At 41.5% G+C, this 11,656-nt stretch overlaps 1 protein-coding gene across 1 annotated transcript; it reads left to right on the top strand.

The window, feature by feature from the left end:
- Positions 1–3,262: 3,262 nt before the first annotated feature.
- On the top strand, positions 3,263–11,656 carry LOC128745719 (mantle protein-like). The gene is made up of 2 exons (XM_053842799.1): positions 3,263–3,982; positions 11,432–11,656. The coding sequence occupies exons 1-2, from the start codon at positions 3,263–3,265 to the stop codon at positions 11,654–11,656; spliced, it is 945 nt and encodes a 314-aa protein (XP_053698774.1).

Below are 11,656 nucleotides of genomic sequence, written 5' to 3'. Positions count from 1 at the left end.
ATTCTGTCCCAAAATGTATTTATGGTTAAGTTACTGATAAGTTCACCATGAATGAAAAACAACTGAAAAGATGTTGGGTTTTTATGCCGCTTTGAGGATTCGTGATTTGGGCATCTCAAGGTGGCTTTTCCCAGCCAGCATTTCATTTAGACCAATGAATCGGTTGAAATCTATACCTATAAAAATGGATTTCTGTCTGTCTGTCTGTCTGTCCGTATGTTCCTTATAGAATCGAAAACTACTGAACCGATCGGAGTGAAAATTTGCATGTAGGGGTTTTTGGGGCCAGGGAAGGTTCTTATGATGGTTATGATGGTATTAGAGATCCCTCCTCCCACTAAGAGAGGGGGGCTCCTATACAAATGAAATACAAATTTCCTCATAACTCCAGAGCTAATCAAGCAAATGGAACCAAATTTGGCATGTGGGTGTTTTTGTAGGCATTTTTTTCTATGGTCAATTGAGACCCCTTCCCTCTTTAGGATGGGAATTATGACCTCTCTCCCTTCAATAGTGGGGGGGCTCCTATACAAATGAAATACAAATATCCTCATAACTAGAGAACTAATCAAGCAAATGGAACCAAATTTGGCATGTGAGGGGTTTTGGAGGCAGGAATTTTTTTATGATGGTTTGAGACCCCTCACCCCTGTGGTAGGGGGATAGGGACTCTCATACAAATAAAACAGAAATTTTTGCGCAACCTAAAAACTAATTGAACTCGAGAAATTTTAGACTCTTTCATAAAACATTAGTCAATTTTCAAGACCACCAAAAACTATCAATAGTAACATTAGATGATTCAGCGCGAGACGGCCACAGGCCGCGGGTGTTGCCGGCGACTTGCCGTGAGATGCACCGGCCACTGCGGAGGGACAGCCCCCCGTAGAGATCACTTCTATCTAGGTTTATTTATTTTCCTAGATCTATTGTCTTCTATTACTTTCCTACAGTTGAGTCACCCCTGCGAAATGGTACTTTCTACGAAAAGATTTTCCGTGAAATGGTACATCCCGCGTAAGGTTTTTCTTGAAAAATGGTATTCTGCGAAACTTTATATTCCACGTTATGGTCAACTGAGAATTGGTGTTCCGCAAAATGGTCCAATCCGCTTTATTTTATCAGGCCAAGCAATGGGGGTACTTGTTTTCTACTTTACTGTGAGGAAAATTTGTATATTAAAACCCCCATGAACTCCCTAGATACTTGCAAAACTCGAGATTGTGACAAAGGTCATCTGAGATTCACGATTTATGTACAACACAGTTTAATTTGTGGCAATACGAAGTTTGTCGGGTCAGCTATTATTCTATAAATATCATTATCAGCCTTAGTTTTCGTCTCCATATACCGTTCTTTAGGTATGAAATGGGGATAGTGACCTGGAAGGAGCGTCAAATATAGCCCTGGCTCTCTCAAACCCCTAGCTTGCGTCTCCTCGAATATTTAAGTCAAACGATGACGATCGATGACCACACCTTAAATGCTTCATGTACATACTGGAGCAGCTATGCTAGGAGATGCGAACCTGAGCGCCTGTTCCCCTGGTGAGGGGCGGCTAAAACAGCGTTTATCTTAGAACAAGTACTCATATATGAAACACTATATCGTGCAAGCTATACCTAAGATGACAGACCCATCAGCGGGATGTAAGTACCGCGACCCCCGAAACCCTCATTTACCATGAAAAACGAAAACGGAAATACAGAACGGCACTGGAATCTATTACAAATACTTCTTTTAAGTATTTACCACGTATACTACAGTGGCGGTAGAAAAGTAGAACATGGAGTCGGTTTCATAGTGCTAGGAAAGTAAAAGCAACGAGTTACCTGATGGAAGCCGGTGGATGACCGAGTATGTGTGTTGAGAATTAAAGGTACATTCTTCAACTGATTTGGCTGTAGTATACGCATACTCACCGACAAATGATAAATCTGATGATGCAGTGGCATCAAAAAGTACCGTTTTTCGGTTTACTATTCTGCCCACTGTGCGATGGTTGGTGTTGGTGAAGAAAACCCAAGCAATTGATTCTCGAGTTTAAAATTTTGTGATTGATTCTGTCAAACGCCGATTGCAAATCCGTGTAAATGGTATCAAATTGTACACCTTTGCTCATGCTTACTATGCAGTGCGACGTAATCTGCAGTTGGTTTGTAGAAATAGGTATCTCTGGAAACAAACCGTGTCTAATGCAAGTTGCAAGTAATTTAAGGCACTAAAGTTCAGTGCTATTGCCACGGACATCAAAAAGGGTATGAGATGGAGCGGTTTTATCGTTGCTCTTCCAATCGATTGTTCAGCTACACGAAATTTTTATAAAATCGGAACAATTCCGTAATTTGAGTAGGTTCGAGGATTTATTTCAAACTTGATATACTTGAAGCTCATTAAATTCAGTTTTGATATAGCATTAGAAAATCTTCTAGTACTAAATTCCAAAGCTTTCAAATTATGCGGTTGTGACAGAAACGATTTGTCACTATATAATCATTTGAATGTTTGTTTTTTTTTTCAATTATAAAATAGATAAAGCTAAAATTATTTATGTGTTCAATTCAGTAAGAGCGACTAAACAAAGGATAGTTAAATGTGCTTGGGAGAAGTCCCCGTAGTCAATCATTTACGAAAAACAAATCTCCATTTACTATGGCAGCAGGAAATATATCGAACGACTTCCTGACCCTTATATCAAACAGATGTATTGACACGCTCCGATCTAAAGTGCACTCTGCATAGCAAAATGCACACAGTGTGATATCATTTTCCATTCCGGATAGTAACTTAATATTTGAGGCGGCTTCATTTCATCCTTCCTTCGGTACAACAAAAAAGCTCAATCCGTTCGGCGGGCTTAGCTGCGGTCGGGCTTCGCCCTGTCGTTAGTTTGTCTAATTGGCCCATTTGCCTTTCTGCGGTTATTCGCTGCACCTCGTTCCAGTTTGTAACTAATATCTATCTGTTGTTTCAAATATAAATATTGTTTTCGATGAAATGCACTAGTTTACTTCACGATTGAACGTCGGTCCGACAACAGGTGCCTAAGGTGTAAAACCAAATACCGTGCACGCAAAGTGATATGGCCAGTGGTTGTTGAAGGCATGCCCGGAACAAAGTAGTGCGTGTTGCAACGGTCGGTGGTAATTGGTGTTGTTTTATAGCAACTTGTTGCGGAAATAATAGTGTACAAAAATCGAATAGATACTCTAAGTGCCAATGTGACAACAAAAATTAACAATAAATACGCTCAGTTCGTGCGATGCCGGAACATTCTAGTAATATGCGATTCTGTATCCGTTTGATAGCGTTTGTTTTGAGTGTGCTAACAACAATTGCTGATCCTGTTCCTGAGCCAGATCCAGCTAGATTATTGGGAAAGTATTTGGTGTCTTATCACCCATCGGATGGAGAATATCATTTGACGAAACAACCACTAGATTTAAGAAACATCGCCAACAACGATGACTACTATTCGGATACATTGGTCAATCAGGGAGACAGTCAAGCATCTTCGTCCGGCTCTAGATACATGGCCAGCTACACAACTTCGATTAAACATGGTAACAAGTTTGGCAACTTAGGTTCTGAAATGTCTTTCGAAGATGGTGATGATAGACACACCTACACTAGTAGTTACAAGAGAAAGCCAATTATTCCGATTCTACATTCGTACAGCATTATCCATTCACCGAATCAGAATGTAGTTTCAAAAGATCATGATGATTACAATAATGATATCGATGATGACGAGGACGACTACATTCAAACTAGCTTCACACCACCGAAAGTGATACACACGAAGGCAAAGACTGTTCCCATAAGTCAGCACATCGAGGTCGAAACCCCAGTTCCAGTGCCGTATGTTAAAAAGATACATGTCCCCGTCCCGAAGGGGGTAAAAATTCAGATTCCCCACCCAGTGCTAGTTCCTGTTCCGCAGCCATATCCTGTTCACGTTCCTGTATCGCAACCAGTAGCGGCAAGTACTTGTTTAACATTTTGTAAACATTGTTGGTGTGTTTGCACAACGTGGCGAAACCTTCTAATTTGTCTGTGCTAGAAATGTTTGTGTTAAAGCTGAGCTACTGAAATCGGAAATAAAGCATTTACGCTCCTTGGAGCTGAATATCATTCAATTTCTTTATATATTTGCGTTGGTAAGAGGAAATGCTATATCAACTTAGGGACGTAAATGCTTTAAAGTCGGCGACATGCACATCAAAACACGTCTGGGAATGTATTCAATCACTCCAAAAATTGTCTTGCCGTCTTATATTGGGTCCCAGGTCACTCTGGAATTGATGGAAATGAGAGGGCTGATGCGCTTGCAAGACTCGGATCTTCTCATCAATTTATAGGACCTGAGCCCTTTTGCGGCCTATCTGCTTCTGCCTTAAAATGGAGCTGAAGGCATGGGAATGTACGAAAGTGGAATCAAATTGGAATAACACTTTCAATACTGGGCAGTCGAAACGGTTTATCTCTCCAAACATTTCTATGACTCGCAAACTACTGGAGCTTTCAAAGAAAGATCTAAGCATCTATACTGGTCTAATAACAGGACATTGTCCGAGCCGCTAACATCCGAAGCTTATGGGAAAACTTCAAGATTATATATGCGCTTATGTGGCATAGAAAAAGAAGACTCGGAACACCTGTTATGCCGATGTCCGGCAATTTTTAATAAAAGATTAAGGTTCTTCGACAGAGGGCTGTTAGAACCCTTTGATTTTTGGAGAACAATTCCCAGTACGGTAGTGCACTTTATCCGAAATGTATCACCGGACTGGACAAATGCTATTAGTCAAACAATGACAGTCGCTTCTAATAGTGGTGCGTCATCTTGACAACATAGCTTTAGTAAAATGGGAGATATATCACAATAGATCAAACAAATGGTCGCAGTGATAAAAATACCCAACATGGAAAAAAATAGGGATGTAATTTTTCAAGAAGTGCTTGGTTAGTTTCATTGCGTCTGATTTCCATGAATCAAATAATGATTAGGGTTTTTTTTTCTAATTCCCGTCGTACTAAGTAAAGCCATTCTAATTTTCATCATTCGTTGGATGGATGTAATGAATACTCCAAAAGTTCTTGTACTGATTTGACTAAAACACACTTACCTTCCGATCCGTGAAGTTTGAAATCACTGAAAAGCGACTATTAAGGCATATTATTGAAATTACGCAACTGACTTCATTTCTAAAATTCATAACTAGTTTTGCATTGTGATATTTTTAATAATTTCTGTTGGATAGGACGGGAATGGGCAATTACGACGATGTAGCAACATACCCTACGTCAATGAAATTTAGCAAAAAGGTATTTAAGTTTGCCACATGGTTTTCTAATTCTACAAATATTTCCTACAAAACTTTCTCAAATACTGTATGGCTGTCATATGAATCAAAATTGAGTTAAAGTAATCGTGCCATACCTGAGCGCGGGCAAGTAGATGCTAAAGTAACCTGCATTAGAAAAAGCCTGAAAACATCTGAAGAAAATCCTGCTACGGTAATGCTGCCGCAGCTCCGAGTGCATTCAGGTTCACTACCGTTAATTCAATGATGTCCATGATTCCATCATGAGTGTGTGTGCTGCCAATCAGAGAGATGCCCAGCAGAAGAAGTATGAAGAATTTTAAGTGCTCTACAATGAAACATGCCTTATGATCAGGGAAGGAAAATTAGAGATTTTGATCAAATCTGTAAGCTACCGCTACACGCACAGATCACGATCCGTACAGATCATGACAAACAATGGATCTTTAGGTTTAATCACAAAATTTTGTTTTTTTAACAACTCGTAGCAGTCGATCGCAGTGCCAAATTTTACCCAGCTGCAAGAAAAAAGGTTACTAATGTTGCTTGTATTGAGATTTGCGCACTGTATACAACCGATCGTCTGTATCTGTTATATTTCTCAACGCAATCGATCAATGAGCATGATATGATATTGGGTTTGTTATAATCTGTACAGACCGAAACAAAGTATTTGTTGCTTACAAGTACTGACGTCAATGAATCTGAATATGATTGCTTCTATGTTCTTGACCGCTAGAAGCGATCTTTTTCCATCCCTTGTTATGATTGAATCGTTGGAGGAGGGTTAGTCTAATCAAGCCGTCGCCGCTTCTCAGCCCGAAGTAGCGAAGCAAGCCTAGCTGGTGGTGCAGGAGCAGTTATTAAGGGCCCCATTACCGACGTTCGATGGTAAGTACGAACATTGGCCACGATTCAAAGGAATGTTTCAGGATCGCATGAGTCGCTCGCCGGATTTTGATGCCATAAAACTTTACCATCTGGAGAAGTCGGTTGGTAGGCGATGCTGCTAGGGTCATAGATTCTTAGATCAAGATAATTCAAGATAATAATTATGCTCAAGCGTGGACGATCCTAGAACAACGATACGAGAATGAACTCGTCTACTGCTCGATGAGTGCTGCCGTCACGTCGAGATCCTTAAATGTTTGGGGCCAGAGCTTCAAGGTGTATCCCAGTGATTCGTCGTAAACGCTCTCACGCTCGTTCCTGAGTCTGCAGCATCTTCTCAAGCCGCCGTCAAAATAAATCAAGCGCCAGTGGAGTCCGCTGGTGGTGAACTAACGTCAGGCGCAATGGTTAGCCACGTTTCCAACACACGGAAATCTCGCGTCTCAACAAAAGAAGTGCTACTTTTGACGGCCGTTGTTAACCTTATCGATTCCGACGTATATCCCATTTCTAGCGACATGGTCCATAAACTTGGAAAGCATCCGTGACCAACCAACACCAAAGTTGTCGGTGTAACAGGAAGCAAGAGTGCCAAGTAAAGTGTAGTCGTAACTGTGATCTCCGACATCGGTGAGTATAAGGTTGACATCCCGTGCCTTGTACTGCCTCAGTCGAGTGGAACCATTCCTACTAGAAAATTAGCAAAGCAAAAGTGGCTTCTTCCGACCAATGTAAAACTAGCTGATCCTGAGTTCTATTCACCCAGACAAGTCGATTTCATCATCTCAAGTCACCTCAAGTAAAATACATTTTGGAAACAGGTAGTTCAAGGTGCATAGTGTATAAACCGCTGAGATTGAAAAATGCTGTAGAGCGCCTGGTTGTTTCATTTTATTTTGCTCGAAATAAAAATATTTAACTAAAACACATGAAAATAGAATGAATAATTTGCTCAATTTGGTCATGTTACAACAGTTCGTCACGGAAAACCATTTCATTTCATTCTGTCGCAAAACGGTAACATATATAGTAGGTAGTTTATCAGACTTACAATCCCAAAAATCTGAAATGCATCACTGTTCTACTCCGATTACAATTTCTCAACAATGTATTCCTAAAATTGTCGATACTATTACTATATCGGGGTACACTTTAGAAAAACTAAAAGGGAATATATAACGAGAAGTTGTTATAATTTGCACGATTATAACTCAGTCATCCCTCAATAGATTCTAGTGATATTGGTATCAATCGACTGGAAATTGTGAGAATCCATTTCAATACAGTTGATGTTTCTCTACCAAACATTTAAATAATGGAAAAATGTTAGGCATTGTCTAACTAAAAATCCACACTGTGTTTGGTCGGAGTACGTAGTGCTGATTTGTCATAGCGGTAATGATGTTTCCATACTACAAGCAGAACGATTGTATACATTCGTACTTAAATTTACACTCATTCCAGTTTTTACACTTGCCTTTAGTGGTTCTCGATACATTTTTCCTTTATTTATATGAAAAAAAAAGTGATAAAACCATCTCGTCCCAACAGGTTGAAGATTCATAACACCGTTCAGACTTATACTTATTTAACATCTGTGCTTGGGAAGTACGCCAGAAAATGCAATAAAGTCCTCTCGTCCTAACAAAATTTCTTAGGACCGCTATAAAACTAGGCCAATTTGATATCTGTGTTCGGGAAGTGCCTTAGAAAAAGCGATAAGTCTCCTCATCCCGGCAAGATTTCGATAAACCTAGTCCAATTTGATGTCCTGAAAGTGACCAATTATAGAAAAGGTGAGCGACTCGATTGTATCCATATACTGAAAGAATTGATTCAAAATTGATGTCTTATGTGAAACAACTCCATAGTGGTTTGGGGCGAACCAACCACTGGTTGAAAGCCCCACTAAAAAGCAAATAAATAAAAAAATAAATCCATAGTGGTTCTTAGCCTCATATCCAGCAACTCCTACCCCTACCTCCACATGGTACCAGCCTGAATACGAACAACCTTAGCGAAGATCGGGTAACCAAACCCAGTGAAAACTAAGGTCGTATACCAACAGGGAAGGAGGCACAGTGTTGTCTAGCGTAAGCCCTAGTACGGTTACCTATCTAAACTCACCCCACTAAAAAGAGTCAAGAAAATTCTACTCGAAACGTTCGGTATAGACAAAGGTGACGAAATAGGGACATGGAAAGGAGACTTGGTACCTGTAAATGTAGATGCTGTAGTCGCTAAATTTCGTTGGTGGCGACAGGGTGCTGCTCGATCAGTCAGAGCCCCTACAGTTTGGCATCTTGGCACTGCAAGAGATCTGTCGCAAAGGCGAGAAGGTGTGAAGGATCCGTGGCGTAAAGTCCAATTTTTCCAGAACGATGGAGCGACCCACGAGCTGAGAACGGGCTTCGTAGTGTTGGGCAAAATGCAGGATCGCGTAATGGACTGGAAAGCGATCAACGAGAGGATGTACGTGTTGAGGGTAAAAGGCCGTTTCTTCAATTACACCATCATTATTAACGTGCGTTGTCCACACGAAGGTAGACCAGACGACGAGAAGGAAGCGTTCTTTGCGCAGCTTAAGGTAACGTACAACAGCTGCTCACCACGAGACATCAAGACCGTAATCGGGGATATGAACGCCCAGGTCGGCAGGGAACCAATGCATAGATCAGCGATCGGGCCCCATAGCTTGCACACCGACCCCAGCGTTGCCACAACTTTGCAGCTTCCCACGGCTTGATGATCAGAAGCACTTTCTTTTCCCACAAAGCCACCTGGAGATCACCTGACCAATGAACCTCGAACCAAATTAACCATATTCTTATCTATGGCCAGTTTTTCTCGAACATAACCAAAGTACGCTCCCTACGGGGTGCGGATCGGCTCAAGTCATTACCTAATAGCACAGTGCACTCATATGTGCACTCAAAACTATCGACGGTGTATACCTCGCGACAAAGCGTCCCTCCTCGGCTAAACATTCGGCAATTAGACAACCCGCCGTTTACCGAAAACTACGCGCATGTACTGGTTGAAGCTCTGTCTTCCTCTGTGGAGCTAGATGCTTCGACACACGTAAACGGATGAAGTATGAGTACTCGGCCGTCAACGAGGCTTCAACCGCGGCGCTAGATGAGGAATTGTCGAGCACACGAAATGATTGGTTTGACGGGGAATGCCAACAAGCTATGGAAAGGAAAAAAAGAGCTTGGAAAAACTATTTAAGCATATCCACGAGAGAGAATTTGACAAAGTATCGACGGAAATGAGGAGGTAAAAGCGCCAGAATGGCGCCTGAGATCATGTAGATCTGGAACAACTATTCCGGGCTAACGAGGAGCGCATGTTCTATGAGAAGGTGAGCTAATCTCGTAAAGGATACATACCGAAACCTGATATGTATAGGAATAATAGAAGGAGACGGAAGGGAAGATAGGAACCTAGGAATGCCTATAGCAGCGTGCCGGTTCCCGACCTCGAAGAGATCCGGCGAGAAATCGATTAGCACAACAGAGCCGCCGGAAAGGATCGATTCCCGGCAGATTTCTACAAAAATAGCAACGGAATACCTCTGGATAATTTCAAAGATTTGGGAGGAGGAGATGCTACAGGAGCAGTGCATGAAAGGTGTGATGTGGTTACGCAGGTCACCGCCATCTACAAGACGCTCTCCCAAATTTTGTTAAGCCGTCTATCCCTAATAGCAAAAGAATTCGTAGGGCAATAGTTTACTCTCCGACAAATTCTCCAGAAATGTCGGGAGTACAACGTGCCCACACGTCGTGGTCGTCGTCAGTAGCAGCCTCGAGTCAAGGTGGCTCGCATTGTTTCAAGCAGTCGTCTCCATGATCTTGGGTCACTCGGCGCTAATTTCCCAGCCATTTCATAAGTCTCAAATCACTTCGAACCTGGTCAAGCCATCTTGCACGTAGAGCCTCTCGTTCCTGGTACCGGCGGGGTTGTTAAAGAGCACAGTTTTCGTCGCACTATCGGCCGGTATCTTTACGATGTGTCCGCCCCACCCCAGCCTACCAACTTTCGCCAGATGAAGAATCTTTCAAATCAGTACCTATAGCTCGTAATTTATACGCCTGTCACTCTTTGCTTTCAGTTTGTATTCCCCCAATTATTGTCTGCAGCACCTTCCGCTCGAACACAGCAAGGGCGCGTATATTCTCTGACAGCAGTGTCACAGTCTCAAGTCCATAAAGAACAACCGGTCTAATAAGGGTCTTGTACACTGTCAGCTTCATGTGGCGGCCTATGCTTCTTGATCGTAACGTTTTGCGAAGGACAAAGTAGGTCCGATTTCCTGCTTGAATATGCCGTTGGATCTCCTCACTACACTCAAATACTTTTTTACACGGTTTTCGATTATTAAGAACGAGACAATTTCAGGATTAGTTTGGAGCTATTTTACTCGAAGAACGAGTAAATTTTAGTACATTTCAACATGTCTAGACGCGGCAAAGGAGGTAAACTTAGAGTACACCAAGAATAAAGTATGTTTTATAGTCAATCATTTTGCATGCATTATGCGACCTTCTGAAAACTAAAGCCAGATTTGTTTTACGAATTCTTGAATTGTTTTCTACCACGAAGTAGATTCGTAAAATCAGACCTGAATGTTTCGTACAAAGTTATATCCGTACGAAGTATAGTATTTAAAAAAAATGCTTCGTGCATTATACGAAAGTACGAAGACGTTCACGATAAAAATACCGAAATCTATCGGAAAATAGCAAAATCTCTTTTTTCTCTGAGAAAAGCTGACATGATCGAGAATCGAAGCTGAGTTCGTTTCTGATATTTCCGTAAGAACATCCGACAACGCTGCAAACCACAGAGCTACGACAACTGCACGTTAAGCAGACCATAATTGCAAAGGCATATTTTCTCTTACATACAATCTTCACTGTCCGATCTCGTCGATAACGAAGCATGACAATAAACGAGTATGAAAACATATTCTGATGCAAAATGTCTTACGAATGTGTTTTCGTACCGAATACGAACCATTCATAATAACAACAAGTGCCGTAGAAAATAAACCTATGAATGTTTTTAAATGGTACCGAACTTTTCTATCAGCTACGATTATAGTTTTCCGATTATTATTTTTAAATACGAAATTATATTTTCACTGTTCATATTAGAATTTTCCCGGCTTTTCGATCTTTTTTATAATCCGCTTTTTTCACCCTCAGGTACCAGTGATTAGGGAAATCACCATTCCGATTGAAAAGATCGTCCCTTACCCGGTGGAGAAGAAGGTTCCAGTTCCCATCGAGAAACCGGTTCCTTATCCGGTGGAGAAGCACATTCCGGTACACATCCCGCAGCCGTACCCGGTCAAGGTGCCCGTCGTTAAAACTATCGTTCACAAGTTAAAACCGCCACGTACCGTTGGCGTTGGAAGCGTTACTTTCTGA

This window comes from Sabethes cyaneus, chromosome 1 (assembly GCF_943734655.1).
Source record: "Sabethes cyaneus chromosome 1, idSabCyanKW18_F2, whole genome shotgun sequence".
NCBI lineage: Eukaryota > Metazoa > Arthropoda > Insecta > Diptera > Culicidae > Sabethes > Sabethes cyaneus.
The sequence above is the reverse complement of the archived record's forward strand: the minus strand, read 5'-3'. Positions and strand labels throughout refer to the sequence as shown.